Source organism: Abramis brama (genome assembly GCF_963993115.1).
Source record: "Abramis brama genome assembly, chromosome: 1".
NCBI classification, from domain to species: Eukaryota; Metazoa; Chordata; class Actinopteri; order Cypriniformes; family Leuciscidae; genus Abramis; species Abramis brama.
In genome coordinates this window covers 44,237,418-44,262,050 of record NC_139963.1, presented here as the reverse complement: position 1 = coordinate 44,262,050, position 24,633 = coordinate 44,237,418, and the positions used below count along the sequence as shown (strand labels likewise).

The 24,633-nt window shown below is 37.5% G+C and overlaps 1 protein-coding gene across 1 annotated transcript in view; it reads right to left on the bottom strand.

Moving 5' to 3' along the window:
• LOC311088002 (uncharacterized protein) overlaps positions 1 to 9,245 on the bottom strand; it is a 34,903-nt gene extending 25,658 nt beyond the window's left edge. The window contains exons 1-9 of the mRNA XM_084121610.1: positions 9,090 to 9,245; positions 8,648 to 8,992; positions 8,154 to 8,504; positions 6,780 to 6,884; positions 6,479 to 6,574; positions 6,218 to 6,310; positions 2,780 to 2,854; positions 359 to 481; positions 102 to 164 (exon numbers count right to left, since the gene is read on the bottom strand). Coding sequence (XP_083977736.1) covers positions 102 to 164; positions 359 to 481; positions 2,780 to 2,854; positions 6,218 to 6,310; positions 6,479 to 6,574; positions 6,780 to 6,884; positions 8,154 to 8,504; positions 8,648 to 8,992; positions 9,090 to 9,138 — 1,300 coding nt within the window. The 5' untranslated portion in view covers positions 9,139 to 9,245. The remainder of the gene's footprint in view (positions 1 to 101; positions 165 to 358; positions 482 to 2,779; positions 2,855 to 6,217; positions 6,311 to 6,478; positions 6,575 to 6,779; positions 6,885 to 8,153; positions 8,505 to 8,647; positions 8,993 to 9,089) is intronic.
• Positions 9,246 to 24,633: the final 15,388 nt, after the last annotated feature.

Genomic DNA, 24,633 nt, shown 5'->3' with positions numbered 1-24,633 from the left:
TACGTAAAATGCTGTATTGAGAGCAAAGTTGTTTCTAGAGCTAATAGTATTTAGCAACTCTAATAACTCATATTGGGGTAAAACAATAAGAATGTGTTCACCTTTAGTTAGCTTGCGTGAGGAAGCCCGTCTTGGCCGCTCTAGACTGGATAGCCTAAAGTCAACTAAAAAACAAACATTAACACACAGTTAGGCCTAAAAATTTGAAAACTTGGCTTTGGTATCTGTATAATAAAAAATAAATGTATATGAACAAAACAATTGTTAATAAACTCATTATCCTAATGAATATGTGCTTATATATACTTAGTCTGCCACTTTAACAAAGTAAGGAATCAAATCACGCAGGAACTCTTACCTAAACTCAGGTCGAGACAACACAGCACAACAGCTCCAAAGCATAGTCCAGAAGCTACATAAGAAGGTAAGATGCAGATGCATGTGTCATGTGCACTCTTTCTCCAGCCATATGTAAAAATAACTAGAAGAATAGATAGAAATTAAATGTCACACAAGATAAATGATGTTCTGAGCAAGAACAGAACATATCTAAAGATGTGGTGAACTGAACCGTGTTTGTCAAACAAACAGACTTTAAGTGTCACCGGCCCACCAGTGGGCCCACAGCCATTACATATTTAAAACTGTAATATCCTATCCTCCTGGGACCCAGGAATAGACTTGTATCCACTGTAGTGGACATTATATTTTATTAAATTTCTATGACATCATGTCGCATGTCACAACCTGGGTGTCCTGTAAAGAGCACATTCAGGGCTTTTCAGAGATACCAAATGTTTCAACATGAAAACAACTTCTCCTTGGTCTTTAAAAATGTATGACATTAATTTAGTGATCAAATGTAGGAAATATGATAATGTATTGTAATATAATTTAAATCTGACTACTTTTCAAATTGTATTTCATAAACCAACATCTCAGGAAAATGTTATGGGGTTTAAAAAAAAAACAAAAAAACTTTCTGTTACAGAACAGGGCATTGATTTCATACATGTCCACTGTAGAGCACACCAGGACTTAAATCATGTTTGTCAGGCATTTTGGGAGACACAACAAGTGAATATGGAAATAAATTATACATCAATATTCCTATGAAATATTAGACATTATTATTAAAATGTTGCCAATTATTACTCCAATTATTACACTTCTTTTTTCATTAAATGTTGCTCCAGGACACATTAATGTGCAAATTAGATACAGTGTACAGATACATTGCATTGAATAGGAATATTAATTTATGGCCATTTTACCCACATATTGCATAAAATAAAATGGTGTATCAATTCATTCCGTTATATCTTTCATAACATAGTTGAGAATCATCCTTATACAAATTTTGGTTTAAAAAGAAACCCCAAAATTTATTGGTGATTGAAAAAAAAATTCCCATTGTTTTTTGCCTATACATATTATTTCATGACATTTTATTTTTTTAAACAACCTAGTCCTGCTGTCCACTACAGAAGACATGGCATAACGTATGAATAAAACATTATTTTTCAAAAATGTTTTTTTTTTGTTTTGTTTTTTACCATTTGTTTCTTATGCTCTAAACAATGTGATGACACGGAAAAAAAACTCAATTCAAAAAACTTTTTTTTTTTTCTATCATTTGAAAGCTTGCAATCTCTAGTTTTCATATTTTGTTGTCTGGTTTTCAAAATACATTACAGAGGATCAGTAATTTATCAATTTGCAACAATAATATTTTCATACTCCTAAGCTGTGTTCAGACCTTTATTTTGAGCGATGAACATGAAAAATCATGAAAAATTGGTAGAAACCTCAGTTTGTTTTCATGTCAAGAGTTCAAAAGATAACATCCATTAATTTTTTTTTTTTTTTAAAGGTCTGAAAATGTTTTAAATATAAAAAAAAGAAATAATAGATTCACCAGTTCTTTTTATGTGTTTATTAGAGGTTGAATTCATATCCAAATCTGCAAAACATACCATACTTCTGAATAGGATGTCTACTTCAAATATTGTATTAAAATTATGGAAATAATGGTTCAGAGCACTCAAACCACATATGGAAATGGAGGCGCCCTTATATGGGCAGTAATGGAGTCTGGTTGTCACCTTGTAAAAAAGTTTGGTACTGCGCCCAAACAAAATCTTACTGAAAGCAAATTTTTTGAGATATCAACCTAAAATTTGGAACACAATTTGTTCAGATTTTGGCTTTGATTTTCTTGCAGTTTTAGAGTTCAACATGTTTTGAAAATATATATTTTACATAAAATATTACTAATTATTTACATGGGGGGGGGGGGGGGGGGGGGGTGACACTTAAGGGGATAAATGAAACCATATTGACTTAATCAGTATCAAAGAAAGTGAAGGTCACCTCAGGTACATCATTTTAGTATTTTTTGGTATTTTAGAAAAGGCTGCATGCAGGTGTAATTTTATTATTTTGCAATGAACAATATTTTGAACATTCTACATTTAAATGTTTCTATACCTGACAGATTTCACTGTAATAGATATGAGAAATCACATGTGTCTTTATAAACAGCAAAAAAAAAAAGAAAGTAATCCTGGGATACTAGACACTGTCTGTCTTTTAATCATTTTGAGTATTCAGGTTTGGACGATGGGATTTTAGAAAAGAGAGGGAGGGGTGAGATTTAATGGCTGAATTCTGGCCAAGTCTAATGAAGTTAAAGCAAAACAGGTAATATTTCATAGAGCACTTTTAATGTCAGAATAATGAGCATGACCTCTGATGTGAAACATTAGGATTTACTTACCTGAATAAACAACAACTGTGAAAACAGTAAATTCACTTGTTATTCTGAAAAACCTGATCCATGGTTTAATGTTGCCTGTAGACAGAAAGAGTTGAACACATCAAATCAGGTCATCATATAATATTATTGTATATCCGTTCCATTGCTTGTTGTACTCTACATTTAAGCAGTTGTAGCCAGTGAGGTATAGGGTAGGTATAGGGTTTTTAAGCAGGCACCTGAAGGGAGGCCCAATCTTTTGTCTGGAACTTGGAAGTGTGCTTGTTTAGTAGCACTTCATGTGTGTTGGTGCACAGACGTGTTCTGGGTGAGCAGAAAGGCCAAGCGAATATTGACTGTTTGGTTTTATACTTACAAAGCCCTTTTCACTGAATTATATGTTTTAAATGCAGACACAAATATTGTGCTGTCCGGACACTTCCGTGTTGGTTTGTGCATGGACATGGTCTGGTGAGCAGGAAGGCTAAATAAATATTGATTGTTTTGTTTCATATTTATGAAGCCTTGTTTTACTAAATTAGCCTTGTTTTTAATGTAGATGCAGACATCATGGATTTGTAAGGCGTTGGTCACGCCCGTTCCTATTTTGATCTCAGAAGTTAGTCTGGGATTGGTGTCTGTGTTGCAGGTAATTTGAGGTTTATATACAGTGTTTGTAATTGTCTTGATTTTATTTTTATAATGAGATTGAAGTAAAGTTTTGTATTTATTGTTGGGTATTGTTAATTGTGTTTTTGTATCAGGTTTACTTGATTGCTGTTCCTCTTGTGTTTGTTTTGTTTGATTTTCCCCATTTAGCCATTCCTGCATGTGTGCGCTGTATGCCTCCAGCGCAATGAGTTTATGGATGTTGTGAATCGTACTGTCTAGCGGCGTGGTTTTTTTTTTTTTTTTAAATCTTCTTTTTCTTTGTTTGTATATCACTTCCCAGCCTCATGCCAGCCAACGTTTGTAGTCTCTATGCTATATGCTTTAAAACACATTAACTATTTATCTGCATGAGACTTAAGTTTGCAGTGGAATTAATTTTTGGTTTGGAGGATATTTGAGTTTGTTATACTTTTATGTAATATGATTTTGGGGTTATTTGTGTAATTTACTTTTTGCTTTATTTTGAATTGTTCTGTGTGACAAGGTTGGGATTGTATTGAGGGTTGGCTGGTTATTAATATCATTTGAGGGGGAATGAGTTGTTGCACAATGTATTTTCTTTGATTATATATATTATTGTTATATTGGTTTATTTGTCAATAAATCTTTTTTTGTGCGAGTAGGCTAGTTAGTTTTTTTCAATCTCCCTTGCTTAAAGGTTACACAGGTTACAGGTTGGGTAGGACAAAGTGTATTTTTTTCACCAAACACTACAAATTTCTTGACACATTCTGTTCAAAAGGCTTTTTGGATAATTGACCAATCACATCCTGCAACGTCAACAAAGATCACGTGCCAAGGAAGCAAAAGCAGGTTTGCTGAGCAGAATGCAGTGAACGCGAGCTGTTGCGAGAGAAATCCACTTCATCGCTCGTTTTGTTGGCAGCATCTTGAGATAACTGATGTAATATAGTGTGCAGGAATACAAAGTGTATTTAGTTAGTTCTTGCTCTTTAATTTGCAGATTGTTTCATGCCGCGATCCAGATGCATCCAGCGCCATATTAATGTGTATTCCTTGCATTATCTAATTCTGCAGTCTTGTTTTTCTTTCTTTAATGTTCATTATAGTTACTGTATTTATAAGAGTAATATACCAAGGTTGAGAGTTATTTCGCGATTAAAGAGCACCAGTTTATTATAGATTAAATGTGTTTTCATCAATGCGCCGTCTTTTGGGCAAACATAGAAAGGCTGTTCTATTTATTTGCCTAGAACCTGTATTACAGTTTTTCTCAATTGCTAAAACACAATTTCTGAAACCTTTCTCCATTTTCTGAAAACATTAAACACAAAACCTCATCTTCAAGCACTATTTACCAAACCTCTGACTCCTCTGGCAAAATGAAACTTTCGCCTCAAAACAGTTTTACCTGTGTTCAAAATCAAACACTGCTCTCAAATCCTAACAAAGTGATCAAAATTATACTCTATCAAGCAGTCAGTAAACAATACACCAAAAAACAGAAGACGGATTGTTCAAAACAAATAGTTCTCGAAAGATATCTATAGACTGCTATTCTGTTTGTAGACTTAACCATGACACCTTACTGTACTATCAAAAAGTTAATTTGTGACATACTGTATGACTGCACTTGATAAAAGGAAAAAAATAAAAATTTAAACATTTTTAAAAAAACATAGCCTATAGTTCTCAGGGAGAAGTAAATTTTTAATCTCAAATCAAATTTCATATTTTTCCGTCATTGTCTTCTGATGAACGGAAACATGTTCTAGTAGCTCAAAATTGATCAGAAATTACTACTCTGCTTTGCTCTTTGCATTTTTTTTTTGTTGTTCTTCCTCCTCCTTGTACCCCTATTTTTACAGTACTGTACCCTGCAGCTCACAAACTTGTCCTTTGTCTTTGTGATACTGTAATTCTTGTTCTTTGTTGATATGAACCTGCAACCAGTCAAAATATATTGAGCAGTCAATACTGTTAACAAATGGTACTGTTGACAATGGAAAGCACAATGTTCAGGGCCATACAATTTGTTCATTGTAAAATCAATTTTGAGTGGTTGTGTTCAATCAATGACATGTGTTCTCTATTTATATTTGATTGTTGCCTCTTGTGTTTACCAGTATGGATGACATGTGCATTACAGTTCAGAATGTGTTTTGAGAATGAGAATGTGTTTAGAGTTTTGCTGAAAAGTCTAAGTGAGATCTGCAAATTGTGTTTTACAGTGTGAAATGGTTTAAGGTATTGACAACAGACTGCACAATTAGCTAAATGAGTTCAGGCAACTGAGAACTTTGTTCAGCCAATGGGTTTTAGTGTTTTAGCAATTGAGAAAAACTGTAAAGATAAATTCATATCCATTAAGGTAATTGTTTTACTTGTAAAATGTTAAAGTAAATTCATAATTAATGTACTTTTCTATCTGTATTTTGTTCCAGAACCACACCTGTACAATCTGAATTATCATCATAAACTAATTTAAAGGGATTATGGAGTCATTGTATGTCATTACACAGTCCTGACCGACTGTCTGCAGGGGTTCGAATCAATCCGAATTAGCACACAGTTAAAACTCAATTACACATTTAACATATGCCAAGAATACAGTTACAAAATAATCTAAAGGGGAAAAAAATGAGGCTGAGTTTGTGGTTTTAAATAATTTCATACTTCTGAATTTGAAAATGTTATGTTTTTAACCACAATAAAATTAATCAATGACAATATTGTCATGCTATGTTTTTTTGTTGCCATCAATTTGCATTTACTGATCCCCTTAACAAAAATAATAATAATAAAAAACTTTAAATTCTAACATACCTTGGAGATACTTTAAATAAGACAAAGCCCAAATCAACATAACAGGCCTCAGAATATACAGAGCACAGCAAGTGACGGTCTCATGGAGAAATCCTGGAACAGAATATTCATTGACGGGTATTAAACAATATCGATAAAAAACAAAAACAATTTAAGTCCCATCACAAAAAAATCTTTTTGTAATTTTGTACAAAATTACAAAAAAGACTAATAAAATCTGCCACCTGCTTTATAGTGCTATATTTAAACTCCTAAACTCACCTTCAGTGAGACCCCAGAGGATGAAGGCGAAGAACATACAGACATTTGGAAAAAAGACCAGAGAAAGCTGAAGATTCCAGATTGTTCTGCTTTTGACTGGAAGGATGATACAGAATAATCAGTTAAACGAGCAAAACACTGTGACAGTTAATCCCAAGATTAATACAGTTAATTGATACAGTTTTATTAATACAAGATTAATACAATTAATAATAATTCAGATTAAGAATTCATATTAATATGAATACAAGATTAATACAGTTAATCACAATAAATAAAAAGGTTTTCCTTCCAAACAAACCATTGTTTTTTGATCTGCAGTAGATCAGACAGCAGAGCAGAAGTACAGCCCCAAATCCAGCAACGAAACAGAAAAACAACACAGTTATGTGCCAAGAAGAGAAACCTGTGAAACACAGACATCCGTCATAACATTTACAACTGCGCTCACTGTAAAACCAAACAAGTTAAGCTAACTCATTTCATTTGAGGACATATAAAAAAAACAATAGTTATGAGTACTCTGACCTTATTTTAATCGAGTTCACTAAAACAAGGATATTTATAATGCACAATTAAACTTTACACTGGATTTAAATACTTCATATAAAACTTCACTATATTGAGTATGCTAGTACCCAGAATGCATTGCAGCATGAATCCTTCTCTAATGATCACCATTGTTGAGATTCATATGCTGATTATTGATGTCTGTGTGAATCTTAGTAATCCCATAGATGAAGAAGTTTTGTGCACACACTGTTAGGAAAATCCTTCATATTATCTGATGGTCACATTCACAACATTGCTGGCACTTTTGCTGTAGAATCACGATGTTGCCAATTTTATCAGAGATTAGACTGAATGAGATCTGTGAATCAAGTCTAAATGATGATTGCCATCATCAATACTTAACTATAAACATCTGATCTTAACACCGGATCTAGAAATGTTCTATAACTCATTCAGTTTGAGTTCTGTTTCAGTCATTGTGTCCACATAACATTCGGTAATATATGAGTGCAGAACTCTAGCCTGGGTGCCAGCCCGAACCCCGCCCACAAAATTTTTTGGTCTGGAAGTTCGGTCTGGACTCGATTCCGTTGAGGAGTAATTATGCCCGGCTCCCAAAAGGCCGAGCCAATCAAATTGCCAGGGTGGGCTTTAATCGATGATGGACAGATGATCTGTGGTTACGTAATCACCCACGTCACCAAAGAGCGCTTGATTTGAATTAGTTTACAACAAAGACGACTGCAGCTGGAGAATTGAGATTTCACGAGTTCACACTTACAAATAAGTCAGATAGAATAAATGCGTATATGAAATTTCACGAGTTAACACAAATAAGTCAGATATGCGTATATGACGTGCTGTCCGAGGAGAGGGCTGTGGGCTCGGTAGCCAGGCTAGCAGAACTCTATTTACTCTGCAGAATTTTATTTAGTAAATATAACTGTTAGGTTTTACAGTGTAATGACACTTTTATGGCATTGCGATCTCATGCTAATTTACCCAGCTGTTAAATTAAATCTGACACCAAGTGTACAAACAGGTAGATACTTTTCGCTCCAAGTGTAAATATAGTTAAAATACCATCTTGTTTAAAATAGCCTTTGAAGAAGGTTGGTGTTAACAGACTGCATTATTTATTTGCCATGTTTTGTTGACTCACCCAGTTGCTCCAGTACCACAGTTGTATTGGCTGAAAGTACTCCAGCAAACACTTCACATGTGTAAACTCCTTTGTCCTCAGTTCTGACACTCTTCAGTCTGAGAGAGAAGTTTCCTTTGGGGATTTCATCAGTGAAGAACTCAACTCTGTCTGTGTATTGCTCATCTGATGAATCTGGTAAAGCCTTGTTGTTTTGGTAAAGCAGAACCGGAATATCTTCATCTATTCTTTTCCATGAAACCTCTTCAATGTGTTCAGGTTTGATGTGAGAGTCTACAGAGCAGTTCAGAGTGACGTCCTCACCCACATATGCAGATGTGGAGCGACTCGGTCCTGATACCAGCAGACGCTCTGAAAGAACAAACACTGTTAATATCACAAAGTGAGATGTAAATTTTCTAACGCTCTGAAAGAATAATAATGGTTTAAACATAAAATACATAAAATGCCATTTGATTGAAATTTTCACCACAATTGAAGTGTCTCTTACTCACCAACATCTTTTATTTGAACCACAGTCTCTCCAGAATCCCGTTGACTGTAAACTTTACATGTATAATTTCCCTCATCTTCAGCTGTCAGATTGTCCAGACGGAGGGAGAAGTTTCCATGTTGAATCTGATCAGTAAAGAAATGAGCTCTATCATGATAATCCTGCTGCTGGACCTCTGCTCGACTCTCACCATCTTGATACAGATGAACCAGAGCCTCTGAGTCTGTTCTTCTCCATCCCACCTCCAGATCTTTCACTGGTAAAGGTTCATCAGCATAACAGGGCAAAACCACTGAAGATCCCAGAGGAGAAACCAGAGGATCAGAGGGGCCGTGCACAGTGAAGCCTATAGAGAAATAATAGAGAAACTGACAGCTTTAATAAATGAGAAAGAAAAACTTAAAGACTATTTTCGCGTATCAACGTAAAGTGGTAATACGTACCATCAGCGAATACCAGGAGTATTGTTATTACAATAAACATAATGTACATCGTTTACACATGAAAAAGAGCTATAATACAATCATAATTTTATCATGACCATAAGAGTTTTTGTCAGCAGTCTTTCACACGAGGCCACGTCTAAACTTTCGCTTTCGCTTTTAACTTACTTTCGCTTTCTTAAATTATGCACGCGTCAGATTCAAGGCGTCACTTTCGGTTGGCTCTTTCCCTGATAGCAACATTGTTTCCACATCTGGCACTTGTTGAATGATGATCTGGTCCACATGCAGCAGAGAATGACGGTCCTTGGGTGGCCCACTCCTGTTTGCCAGATCTGGGCCACAAGCAGGCCATAGCAATGCCACATGTCAGCCAAGAGCAAAGAAATAAACCAGAACTGGACCTTATCTGAGCCACAAAATCTGTGTATATTAAATATAGAGTGATCTCATCCTTAATAAGCCTGGTAACAAGCAGAATCACTGAAGGAAAGAAGAGAAGAGAAAAAGAGATGAGCAGAAACACAAGAACTACAACTGACTTCAGACACAGCCTTAGATGAAATCAACTGAAGAGAAAAGAAGACATTAAATCTGTGAAGATTTCAGCAGAGGAGGATTAAACAACTCCACAAACAGCATTACCAGCTTCACTTATTACTAACCAGACTGACTTTATTTCTGTCAGACGTCTACAGAAGTTTTATTGAGAATTAACAGAGGTTTAACTCTAATGTGTTTCATTTGAAGTCACCATAACAGTGACTAGTGTTTCCATTAGTTGAGCTCTTAACTCTTCTTATATCTTTTGTCTTTTTTTGGCTGCTGTGACGGTGTGTTTGTTAAACACATTTGCAGTAGCAAAGAAAGCTAAAGTGAAATGAGATCAGGTGATGATGGTTACCTGTTGATGGTTTTATAATCATCATGAAATAACCTGTTTCACTGATGTCTTTGGAATCTAACAATTGTGTTGATCCATTTATAATTTCATATGATGTCTGTTTGTCGGGTAGTTTTATTTTGGTTCCCAGAATGTTCTCCTAAAACGTACACAGCAAAAACTCCAGTGATAAAAGTTAATGAGATAATTAAGTGATTAATTGAGCGATGAGTGACCATTATTGAAGACACCTGATGTTAACAAGCAGAATCACTGAAGGAGAAAAATCAATATTTTGAAGTCGCCATTATGGTGATCAGTGTTTGTTTTCTGACAGAAATAAAGTCAGCATGGTTAGTAATAAGTAAAGCTGGTAATGCTGTTTGTGGAGTTGTTTAATCCTCTGCTTGTTAACAGGCTTATTAAGGCTCAGATGATTCCATATTTAATATACACATACTTTGTGGCTCAGATAAGGTCCAGTTCTGGTTTATTTTTTTGCTCTTGGCTGACATGTGGCATTGCTATGGCCTGCTTGTGGCCCAGATCTTGCAAACAAGAGTGGTCCAGTCAAGTGGCGTCATTCTCTGCTGCATGTGGGCCAGATCATCATTCCACAAGTGCCAGATGTGGGCCGGATCTGGGCCGAAACAATGTTGCTATCTATGTGGGTTAGCGGTTTCTGTTATACTTGAACAATAGCAACTAGCATAACACACACACACACACACACACACAGACACACACACACACACACACACACACACACACACACACACACACACACACACACACACACACACACACACACACACACAGACACACACACACACACACACACACACACACACACACACACACACACACACACACACATAAACAAATAAACAGTAATATGAATGAATGCGTGTTTAACAGACACAGCAAAGTTCCTCTTGTTGTTTCTGTATATCCAGCTTTCAAATTAAGACTCGATATTTTACAAACGTATACAAATTTAGTAGGGGTGGATTAGTGTAATGTGGGACACTGACTAAAACGGGACACCTAAACTTCAGTGCAGTTATCTCTTAACATTAAAATTAAAATTAAAATTTAAATCCATTCACTAAAACAATGTTCTAAATTGTTTGTGATGTATTTGTACATCAAATGTTGCAATAATATTGTTAAAATGTGTTAAGAATATTTTCTAAGCAATATTTGTCATCCCACTTTAGAAAAGGTTGTTTCAAATGTGGGACAGTCTAAAATAGGAAAATGTGCATTAAGAAAGTTAAATGTCATACATGTATTTTTGTTAAAATGTTGGGCTTATAATGCAGCAATATTATTTGTTTAAGATCAGGTTCACAACTTTGGACTAAGGGACAATGGCATACTGGACTAGCAAGGGCTGCTTTTTTTTGTCATGAAGTTTTTTGTGTTTTTTTTTTACATTACAATTTGCTTAATGCATGCTTTTGAAAATACATGTCCTAAACTCCATGTGAAGAGTAGCCTAAGCTAACAAGTTAATAGTTTTTAAGACATTTCATGTTCCAAAGTTTAATGTATTTTAATATTTGACTTCCATTGTATGGTTATTATTGTTGCTGACAAAAATCTGAAATATTTTTAATAAATCCTTTAAATAGTATACAATTTCTGTGTTATATATTTGTAATTAACATTTTTATTTATTTTTTTAGCCAAAACTGATAAAGACAGCAAACACAAAGTGTCCCAGATTTCAGCGCAAGTGCAATTAGAAAACCCATAATTAACTGCTTAGAGCTGAATATTTGTAGCATTTTATTCCTTTTTTTTTTAATAAAACAATTTTAAGAATTTGGTATTTGTTTTGCTAAAATAGCAGCTGACACTTTTCTTAAAAGTTAGGCTACTTTACAAGCAATGTCTGTTATAACACGAGCTGTTCATCACAATCTCTTCATCAAAACTTCATTCAATCTCTTCATTTTTTTTTTTAAATACTAGACGTAATTAAACAATGTTATGAGATTGTTTGAACCTTGTGTATTTTTTTTTTTTTTTTTTTTTAAATCTGCGACGCTGGGGGGCAGCATAAACACATTTACCCTTCAGTCTCTTTAGTGTACATATAGGCCTCGCTATTATTTACACTGAGAAAAAAAACAAAACAGTATATACACTCACCTAAAGGATTATTAGGAACCCCATACTAATACTGTGTTTGACCCCCTTTCGCCTTCAGAACTGCCTTAATTCTACGTGGCATTGATTCAACAAGGTGCTGAAAGCATTCTTTAGAAATGTTGGCCCATATTGATAGGATAACATCTTGCAGTTGATGGAGATTTGTGGGATGCTCCCGTTCCACCACATCCCAAAGATGCTCTATTGGGTTGAGATCTGGTGACTGTGGGGGCCATTTTAGTACAGTGAACTCATTGTCATGTTCAAGAAACCAATTTGAAATGATTCGAGCTTTGTGACATGGTGCATTATCCTGCTGGAAGTAGCCATCAGAGGATGGGTACACAGCAAAATCCCCAGTGTTAAATTAACACTCCTCAGTGTTTATATGTGTCCACACTACAGGGTGTTAAAATTAACACTGAAGCAGTGTTGAAGTTAATGAGTTAATTAAGTGATTAATTAAGTGATGATTGGCCATTAGTGGTGACACCTGATGATAACAAGCAGACTCACTGAAGGAAAGAGAAACAAGAACAGAAAAAAGAGAAACACAAGAACTACTGACTTTGAACCATTATTGCACTTATTATTTTACCAGTTTGACTTTATTTCTGTCATACATCTGCACACGGTCTTATTTAGATTTAACAGAAGTTTAGATGGTAATGTTTTATGGAATGTTTCGTTTCATGTCACCATTATGGTGGTCAGTGGTTGCTTTAGTTGGGCTCTTGACCCTTTACTATATAACATTAGTATTTTTTTGGCTGCTCCAACTCTGTGCTTATAAAGCATATGTGTTGTGGCAAAAGAAACTATGACTTTGGCTGTGTTTCCTGAAAGCATTGCAAGCCTAATTTGATCGTACAGACCATTTGTTGCAGTTGGTCTGTGATCAAGTTAGGCTTAAGATGCTTTTGGAAATTCAGCCCTGGTTATGTTTCAATGACGAAATTACTAGTGACCTGATTCAATGATGTCACCCAGCATTATAAACTGGTTATCTAATTGTTTTATTAATTTTTCACTACAGTAGTTACTTCCAGCAATGGTTTAAAGATCTGAAGGATTTAAAATCACACACTGACATCAAGAATCAACATATGAATCTCAACAATGGTGACAATCAAACAAATGCTTAATGTTGCAATGCATGATGGGAGCCACCAATCAGAATGCATCAATAGCTGACATCATGCATTGCAGCATGAATAAATTATGCAGCTGAATTGTCCTGTAATTTTCATTGTTTTTTCTGTTGGCTTTTATTTTGCTATTGTTTTGTTCTGACTTTAGTAGCTTGTTTTGTGATGTTCAGAGTTGATCTGTTTGTCACTAGTTTGTTTATTGTCACCATTGTTGAGACTCATATGCTGAGTCTTGATGTCTGTGCGTTTAAACACAACAACTTCTTTGCTCAAAGTATTTTCAAAATTTTTGATATTGCTGTTGGATCTCAAACTGTGTGTCACCAGTAATAGCCAATCATCACTTAATTAATCACTTAATTATTGCATTAACTTCAACACTGCTTCAGTGTTAACTTAATTATCTCATTAACTTCAACACTGCTTCAGTGTTAATTTTTAACACCCTGTAGTGTGGACACATATAAACACTGAGGAGTGTTAATTTAACACTGGGGATTTTGCTGTGTACATGGTGGTCATAAAGGGATGGACATGGTCAGAAACAATGCTCAGGTAGGCCGTGGCATTTAAACGATGCCCAATTGGCACTAAGGGGCCTAAAGTGTGCCAAGAAAACATCCCCCACACCATTACACCACCACCACCAGCCTGCACAGTGGTAACAAGGCATGATGGATCCATGTTCTTATTCTGTTTACGCCAAATTCTGACTCTACCATCTGAATGTCTCAACAGAAATCGAGACTCATCAGACCAGGCAACATTTTTCCAGTCTTCAACTGTCCAATTTTGGTGAGCTTGTGCAAATTGTAGCCTCTTTTTCCTATTTGTAGTGGAGATGAGTGGTACCCGGTGGGGTCTTCTGCTGTTGTAGCCCATCCGCCTCAAGGTTGTGTGTGTTGTGGCTTCACAAATGCTTTGCTGCATACCTCGGTTGTAACGAGTGGTTATTTCAGTCAAAGTTGCTCTTCTATCAGCTTGAATCAGTTGGCCCATTCTCCTCTGACCTCTAGCATCAACAAGGCATTTTCGCCCACAGGACTGCCGCATACTGGATGTTTTTCCCTTTTCACACCATTCTTTGTAAACCCTAGAAATGGTTGTGCGTGAAAATCCCAGTAACTGAGCAGATTGTGAAATACTCAGACCGGCCCGTCTGGCACCAACAACCATGCCACGCTCAAAATTGCTTAAATCACCTTTCTTTCCCATTCTGAAATTCAGTTTGGAGTTCAGGAGATTGTCTTGACCAGGACCACACCCCTAAATGCATTGAAGCAACTGCCATGTGATTGGTTGATTAGATAATTGCATTAATGAGAAATTGAACAGGTGTTCCTAATAATCCTTTAGGTGAGTGTATAGCTACTATGAACGCAAATGCTAGACACATTTTAAAATGCATATTTTGTGCTTTATTTGACTCAGTGACATTATTTTACTCAGGTAATATTTTAGGATTCCTCATTTAAGGTCCTCTCACGACCGCGTCAGAGTGAGTTTAACTGATGATCTGAGATCTGTGCTAGTATTTGTCCTCTAATGGTGAATTTCTGATTTTGTGCAGCGATGCTTGTGATGACAGTCCATCTGGTTGTATAGGTTGTGTTGTTCTGTCATATGAGCCACTCCTGTGACGACCTGAAACCCTTTAAAGCTGATTATTTTAATTGCTGTTGTTTTTCCCCTCCATAGAGGGCAGAGTAGTCTCAAAAAATAAGTTGTCTCGAGAGCAGTGTGTGAAGGGAGTTTTTTCTTGCACTGGGTCATTCAGTGTAAAATCAACCAAATTTTTAGAAACTTCCCTGGCTCAAATGTTTGATTTTGTTCAAGTAGGCCTATTTCTAAAGAAAGACAAACAAATTGTGATGAAAGCCAAAATATTAACCCCCGGTTTCACAGACAAGGCTTAAGTCTAGTTTTACAGCTTCTAGCTGTTTTAGCTAAAGCTACTTGCACTGGCATATCATAAGATGTGTCAGTGTCATTGTTTTGTCACAAGATCAAACCAGATGCAAAAGAAGAAAAAACCCACATCTGCACCTCTTGATGGACATAAAAGTCTACTGGTGAGCAGGCCACAAACTAACACAGGGCTAGTTGTTATACACATGGTTTAAAATTTTCCACAACATGCCAGAATGACGAAACTTAGTGTATAAACTAGTTGCCATATCAACACTATACAGAGAAAAGACTGTGCCAAAATTAAAAAATCTTTAGAAGATGTCACTGAACATTTATTTAACAATAGCAAAAGTAAATTTCTTACATATGTTAATTTTTCATCTGTTTTTTGTGTTTATTAAAAATGAGACAAATCTGATATTATTTTAATCTTAAATCTGTTATTTAACAGTTGATATGGTTCTTTAATGCTTCACTAACTAGCAGAAGACACTAACCAGGTTTAAATCCCAGTTGCACAGGTGGGGAATCTTGTAACGTTTTGTTACAATGTGCCCATATTAGAACTATGCTATTCTATTATGAATTCCATTGAGAAACCATGAGAAAAAGGTGAATAAAGACTGAAAGTCAATGTATAGAAATTATTAATTATTATTATGTTTTGACCTATGCTGTATAGCTGTGTTTTACAGCTATACAACTAGAACTCAACTGAATGCTTCTTCAAGCGCCTCCATACTTGAAAAACTGGAAACATAAACAGGAAATGACGGAATATTTACATACATATTTACAGTGGGTCTATTCGCATGGAATTAGTATTACCTGAGGTCATTTTTCCGGACCTTTTTACAGAAGGTAAAAGTCGCTGTAATCTTTACTGACATTGTCCGTAATGATTACTGAGATGGCACATTCGGACGGGACTAAAATCACAGAGAAGCTCTGGTAATAATTACTTTACCCCACCTCTGCATGTTAAACTAATCCAGTCCGAATAGGACTACAGTTACAATAACACTAAAGAGACATTTCTACTAACTCAAAAACAACAGGAGAAAGACAATGCTACATGGAGACAGCCGATCATCCTTGATATGCCAAACCATGTGACCTTATGTGCCCCCAGATGTGTCCGAGAACTTGCAAGTGCCTTGGTGGAAGAGTGGAGTAATCAAACTTAATATTATACACTTGACTTCTAGACAATTTCATAAGGTTTTGCTCAACTAAGTTGAAGAAGCTTGTAGAGGCAGAAAGTGATTGAGCAGGACCTAAAAACTCTTAGTTATGACAGTCATGTGAGTCATCAGTCAAACTTTGTGCATGCATCTGGTTTCTACTTTCATACCTCCGAGTGTCTTATAAGCAGGGAATGTTTGAAAGCTGTGTGCCTCAGTTTACTCATAGTCACTTTGCTTTGGATTTGGTGACTGATCTTCAGGAGCAATGGAGTAAGTCCCTACAGGCCTCTCCTCATTTTACTTCTTTCCAGGTAAGCTTTACAGAAAGTCTTACAACTTTTTTTCTTCAAATTGGCAGTAATATAATAACTGGAAGAACTGACATTTGCTAAATAAATAAATCAATAATGGTCTCAGTCCCCACAATCCCCAGTCAATCAATGTCATACCTGCTCATCCATGTTTTCTTCATGTTACAGAGGCGTTTATCAGATGTTAACTCACTTTCTGTAAAAATTGTCATTATAGCATTTGCTTGAGAACTTTTTTGTCATAAAGCAAAAGAGAGAAAGTCCTAAACCCTAACAGCAAATACGATTTACTTTAAAGCGGTCATATGATGTTGTTTTAAAAGTTCATTACTTTGTTTATTGGATATACTAGGTTAACATGCTTTAATGTTCAAAAAACACATTATTTTTCACATACTGTACATGGCAGCTCCTCTATGCCCAGTCTGCCTGAAACATGCTGATTTCTACAAAGACCCTTTTCTGAAAAAGCTCAGTGTGCTCTGATTGGCCAGCTGACCCTGTGTGTTGTGATTGGCCGAACACTTCAAGTGTGTGCCGGATATGTAACACTCTTTACCATAATCACTTACAATAAGGCTTGAAGCAAAAAGAGTGGTGCAGGTATAATGTAAATTTGTAGGCTAAAACCCCGAAACGAGCATTTTAGCACTTCCGGTTCCATCGTCCCAAAGTCAATGTTTTTTTTAATGGGTTTTTGGTTAAAAGGCTGGAATAAGGTCTGTGGTGAAGACAAGCTCAAGATACTTTACAGCAGTATTAACCACAGTTTTTTTTTAAGCTGTTAATTGTCTTATAACTATAATGTCTTATTAACTCTTTCAACTCAAACTTTTTTTTTATTTTTTTATTTTTTTAAGAAAACTGTAAGAGTTGTCGGAAGCTTAGTGATGTGACGTTGAAGTCGTGGGACTGTGGTGTAATTCGTTTATAGCCTACCTTTAGCTTTTTACTTTCACTACATTTACTTTTCATCTGTGAAATGGACAAAATGTGCAAGTATCATAAACCTTTGTTGATCAGAGAGCTTGTTTTTTGCGATAATCCAAAAGCCTATTAAAAAATCCTATTGGGTCTTTGTCGAGGGAACCAGTGTGATGTGAACTGCCGGTTGGCCTACAAAGTGTCGTCATACCTGCACCATATGTGAACAGTTAATATGTCGTCGGTTTTACTGTATCAGTTGGAGCCTGAGTTGGATTCTGAAAATGCGGATGATCAAGTAGGTGGTGCGCTTCCCAAAAACATTGTTAACCAACTATGGTCGCAAGTTCTGTTGTTATCAACATAGTTCAAAGAGTTGGCGTTTCCCGAAACATCTCGGTTACGTATGTAACCCTTGTCCCTGAAGGAGGGAACGGAGACGTCACGTCGGATGACCAACAAATAGGAATCTCACTAGAGAGGCCAATCTACTTTGAGTGTAACTAAAACGAGCCTGCGATAATTGCATCAACTGCGCTGTATCGCGGCACGCGCATATAATGAGCAGCAGGTGCATCGCATCTTCAGGTTTTATGGATGAGCATTATACTAATATTTCACACTGTGACATGGATGTTTGAGGAAGCAATTTCTAGACTTTGATCGAGGAGTTTTAAGCCGGTCTGGATCAGTGTCCTCTGTTAGATTGAATAAATCCATTTTTGGGTGACTGTGAGCTTTGTAACTTTGCATCTTATACATGCACAAACATCTACATTACACGCTAAAGAAAAAGATGAAAAAGCATCATATGACCCCTTTAAATAAATGCATTACAAACACACTTTTCAAGCACAATTTAATAAAACAATAGATTTATTGTTACAAACTAAGACAAACAGTATTTTAACATTAGTGGAACATTTATATAGTTAATGTTAAAAATATAAAGTTAATGGTGAGAAAAGCTCTAACACCATTTGCCATTCGGTTTGATATTTTCTTAACCAATGCAATGAAAATAATGTTCAAGTGTCCAAATACTTTTTTGGGGTACACTGTATATTACATCTCAGCTTTCTGTTTTTAGATAGAACTCCCTCAAGATGGGTGAATGGGGTGCATTGGTAGATCTTCTTAAGAGTGTGAAGGACCACTCCACAGTTGGAGGGAAGGTCTGGCTCTCTGTGCTCTTCATCTTCCGGATCCTACTTCTGGGAACAGCAGTGGAGTCTGTCACAGGTCAGGGTGGGCCAAGCCAGACTGCACCCACCCCTGGAACCCCGGAACCACCTCGAGGAACGTGTCAAGGACCAGACAGACAAGGAAGTAAAGTAATAACAGTTTTCTTTATTAAGTTAAAAGCAGTAATTAGGAAAAGTCCTAATTAAAATCTTCTTTCTTGCCGCCAGAGGGAATTCGGTGGTCTTCTGGACCGTAGGGGGGGGAACAATCGTAGCGGCCCTGCGGCTCGTTGGAGGGGGACCAGAGGGAAGACTCGCACCGTCTAGGTAGGTCACTGGGTAAGTACTCTTCACAGGACTCAAGAGGAGGTCGTGGTTATACAGACCCCATTCGGACTGGAACCAGGTAAGTATTCAAAGGCGGGAGTGAAGCGAGTCACTGATGCTGCTCCGGAGGTAGGTACTCAGGGGACGGTTGCCTCGGACGGAACGCAGGGGATCAGGTGGCGAGCGGGCCGGGCCAAGAGAGGAAACAGGTAAGTATATCCCGGTAGGTGTCTTCTACGCCGGGCAAGAGTAGAACGGGGGCCTTTAGCCGGGGCGTGAGGGGACCTTTGGACAACAGGAAGACACTTCGATCGAGGCACGTGCTACAGCTATTCCCTGGAACGACACAGTTAGCTGACACCAACAGGTGAAGATACTCAGGTGGGGTTACCCTTTCCTTAAGGGGGAGGCGGAACTTGAATGAGGCCCGTAGGAATCACCAGGCGGGAGTAACCCCTTTTTTAGACGGGAGCTCCCCTTCGCTTGTGCACTGCGACGATACAGCAGACTTTAACTGTTAACAGTACATGAAGCGTTCAGATATAATACCTTCCTCTCCGAACAGGGGCCAAGGCTGGCGGCGAGGGCATGTGGAGACCACCGGCGGGGAGGACACTTCGAGCGCAACGCTCTACTTCAGCTGCGCACTGTGATGATACAGCAAGGGTTTAACTGTTCAACAGCACATAAAACATTCAGCTGAAATACCTTCTCTCGTTCTGAACAGGGCAAAGGCTTTTAATAGGAGCGTATGGAGACCACCAGGCGGGGAGGACACTTTATACGAGACGCTCCACTTAGGCTGTACACTGTAACAATGTAGCAGGGTTTAACTGTTCAACAGTATATGAAACATTCAGCTGAAATACCTTCTCTCTTTCCGAACAGGGCAAAGGCTTCCAATTAGGACGTGTGGAGACCACCAGGCGGGGAGGACACTTTGAGCAAGACGCTCCACTTCGGCTGTGCACTGTGACAATACAGCAGGGTTTAACTGTTCAACAGCATATGGAACATTCAGCATTGACAGAGCCGGGTTGTCTCGAAGTAGTAAGTTGGGCGCTTGATGTATCGGAAGCCCTTCCTTGGGAACAGCGGGTGAAAGACTGTAAGGGGAGAGTGCACAGCAAACTACTATTACTTCTCCCCACAATAAACTTCACTGCATAACACCAACCGTGTGAATCGTCACTTCAAGCACTACATCTCCACTCTCACACCGTGCATTAGGGCCAGCACTCACCCACCGGTCTTTCTCCCACCGGATCAAGTCTCGTCTTTTGCAAGGGCTCAGCTTCTCTTCGGAGAAAGCAGAAGACGGGTGCAGCTATTGTCACATTCGGCAAAGTGGAAGACAGAAGTTGGAGACCGATCAACAATTCACTCAGTGTACTAGTTCACTCGTGCCACACACTTTCCAAACTCTCAACACCACTTCAGGGTTAGTGCAAATAAACGACGAATCCAATACTCATCACTTTGCGTCTTTCCCACTGCTGACGATGTTCTTTGGAATTTCGCTGACAAATCCTTCACTCTCTTCTCTCTTCTCTCTGCTTCTCAGCTTCGACCTTCGCCCGCTCCACAGCCCAGCCTCAATAAAAAGAACAACCCGTCGACAAACACAGTATCTCACGGGAGGAGAACCACACCGCCAGTCTGCTTCCTCTCTGTTTTAAAGCCCCATCAGGATACGTGTCCCTCTCACAACGCTCCCTGTAATTACTCCACACCTGCTGTCAATCGGGCAATTAGCCTTGCTGCCATGGCAACAGATTCGCAGTGCATAGAGACGGACGTCCACTGGAGGTCTCTAAATAACACTGCATTCACAAGGACTTTAGTCCTGTTCTGATTTTTGTCACACCGTGACAGTCTGCTTGGGATGATGAGCAGTCGGCTTTTACCTGCAATACCCAGCAGCCTGGTTGTCAGAATGTCTGCTATGACAAATCTTTCCCCATTTCACACGTGCGATTATGGGTGCTTCAGATCATCTTCGTGTCCACCCCTACCCTTCTGTTCCTGGCGCATGTGAACACAAGGAGAAAGAGCTTTGAGGCACTTAAATTACATTGTTAAGTTCATTGAGTATCTGACAGGATATTTGACGCACCTTTAGTTTTTACAGTCTGGTTTCAAGATCCTTACCATTCTCATAATAACAGGTCCACGTACAGTGTCACATGTTGTCATCTTTTATTTACGGTAATTACGACACGGCATGAATGTAGCATAAAATTGGAAATCGAGGGACATGTGCCTTTACACATGGTTAAAATTGCATATTATTAAGTTAAACGTTGGGATAACGTAAGTGCATAAATTAACAAAATTTATACTACAGGGCCGTTGAATGCTTGAATCTGATTGGTTGACGAACGTTCTAAGGTGTGCATTATTTTCAGGGAAACGCACAGCTAAAGTAGTTCCAGGCAGGTCTCGACCGCATTACAGTTCCATATCACTTCGCGTAGTCAACTGTAATAACGGAAAATAGGATACAATTCATAACAAGAAAAAACATTTAGCCCCATGCGCTTGATCTGCAATTTTCAATGTCTAGCTTCACAATCAATGGAAACATGCAGTTTAATTTTAATAAATAAAGTATATAGTCCTATATAATCAATAGAAAATTAAACTGAATATAGGCTAAATAAATGGATAGTCCTGCAGCACGGATTTTTATTGCAGATAATTTAACAAATAAATAATTATTGATTGGCCTACTTGTTAAAAGGGCTTTGTGTTTCATTTATTTGGCTAGTCTACTGTCATCTGTCAATAATAGAAACAAAAGAATGAACGAATTAATTAAAACGAATTGAATTAATAAATAAATAATAATATTGACGCACATGCTTTTCTGTCTCATTATTGCACATCTCTCTCTAATAACTGCATTAATAACTGCATAAAGCCGGGGACACACTTTAAGGCCGGTTATGAATGTAATTTGATACTTATGACTGATCATGCCCAAACGCGTGTTCAGCGCGTTCAGTCTGTGTTCAGAGTCGGTGTTTAAAATCTGCTGCGATGAAAACAGTCAGAGAGTGTGTCAGCTAGTCGTGTGTCCCAGCATTAGTCTGCTATCAGTGGCTCAAACCTCCGTTACTAACTCTAAAATGACGTTTTGGAATTAGCAACGGAGGCATGGGATTAGATGCGTAAGAAATTAGTCCTACATACAAGAGCGTTTTAATGACAAAAACTTTACAAACGTCTTGAAATACATAATCTGAACAATGTTTCGAGGTGTGGTAACTGTAGTATAAGCGGAATAATTGACTTCAGGCCGTTGAATTATTAGAAAAATAATGCACACCCGAGGTGAACGGCCACTCCGCTTCGCGTCGTGACCGCATTACCACCTCGGGTGTGCATTATTTTTCTAATAATTCAACGGCCTGTCGTCAATTATTCCTTACATATAACATTGTTCGGTTTGAGATTTCATTCCAAAAATCTTCATATTGTGCCTTTAAGCAGAGATGAGATGAGAGCTTAGCCTAAATAGACAGTTTTCCAGACAAGGTTTTTTTTTTTTGCTTTGTTTTCTAAATAAGTCTAAACTCTTTGGCTTTGAGGATTGTTATTTTTCAGTACTATTAATTTTGAAATCTTGCCAGAGGAATACATACATTAAACAAAGAAATTTAAAGTGAAAGCACATGACGATAAAGCCAAAGGGAACAACATTCTTCATAGATCTACTTGCCCTTTAGGCCAAACGGAAAGGATCCAAACTTACTTGGAAGGAAGTTTTCTTCAAACGTCTTCATTACTATAGAGGTGAAGGGTCGTTCAAAGGTATTTCTGAGGTAATTGGAAATGTATTGAATGTAAAGAATATGACTGAAACAGTTCTTCTGGTATTTGTTTGAGATTATCAACATTTTCAGCAGTTATGTTGTAGACTCAAGAGAGTTATTTGCATATTGCACCATACATTTTAAAGCTCTGTACTTGCTCTTAGACTAAGACAGCCTACATGAAAGTCATGTCATACTGTATCTCTATTTCAAACCATTAAAAAAAAAACAGTCAGTTATGTATTTTAACCGAGAATATTACAAAATGATTACTAAATATATGTCTACGCATTGAATGTAGTTTTTAAAATCTAATTTACTTCTATCAAATTTTAGAAACCAGAGGATTTAAAAAAAAAAAAAAATCATGTGTGACTATTCTCAATATAGTTACAGGGATCAATTAAAATATTCCGACAGTGGAGAGACTGAGGGACACTTAACATGTATTGTTTTCCAATCACTGGAAACTTAGGCCCTGTTTACATCTGACATTAACATCTATATCAGGTGATCCGATCACAAGTGGTCGGCGGAGACCCAAACACACAGTAACTGTTCACACCTGTATGTATTTATCTCTGTGATCACTTGTGATTGGATTTTATTGAGGGTCTATGATTGCATGATTACGTACACTACATTTTTTTTTTTTTTTAATCCTAATTTTTAGCTCTATACCCTCTCCAGGGTGCTGGAGGGTTCATGGGAGTTTGCCCAAACAATCCACATGTGCTTTGTGGATTTGGAGAAGGCATTCGACTGTGTCCCTCGTGGCATCTTGTGGAGGGTGCTCCGGGAGTATGGGGTCCGGGGTCCTTTGCTGAGGGCTATCCGGTCCCTGTACGACCGGAGCAGGAGCTTGGTTCGCATTGCCGGCAGTAAGTCAGACTTGTTCCCGGTGCATGTTGGACTCCGGCAGGGCTGCCCTTTGTCGCCGGTTCTGTTCATAATTTTATGAACAGAATTTCTAGGCGCAGCCAGGGGCCGGAGGGTGTCAGGTTTGGGGACCACACGATTTCATCTCTGCTCTTTGCGGATTATGTTGTCGTACTGGCCCCATCAGACCAGGACCTTCAGCATGCACTGGGACGGTTTGCAGCCGAGTGTGAAGCGGCTGGGATGAGAATCAGCACCTCCAAATCCGAGGCCATGGTCCTCAGTCGGGAAAGGGTGGTTTGCCCGCTTCAGGTACAGAGCTGTTTTTGACCAGGTAAAATGAGTGTTTTCTTACAATACTAATGAGAATTTTTAATTAAAGTATATTACAAACTTTTCATTTAGACCCCAAAGAATCATATTAGCTTGTACAAAAATGGCATTATATGACCCCTTTAAGAGTTCTTCCAGGCTTACAAAGGTCACGTGATAATGTCAACATGGAGAATGTAGTATGTCCAGATTACATTCATACTATATAGAACATACTTTTGTAGTGGTTGTAATTACTTGTTCAAAATGAGTATTTCTAACACAGTCTTTGTAACTTTTGCCACTAGAGTGGTTAATAAAAAAATAAAAAAAACAGTTTGGAAGATGGATTCATGATCCAATTGCTCATTATATATATATTTTTACATTTTCAACCAAAAAAGGTACACAATGCACCTTTAATTATGATCAAACGACTCACATACACTGTAAAAAAAAAAAAAAAAAAAGAAAAGTTAAATGACTGGCATCAAATG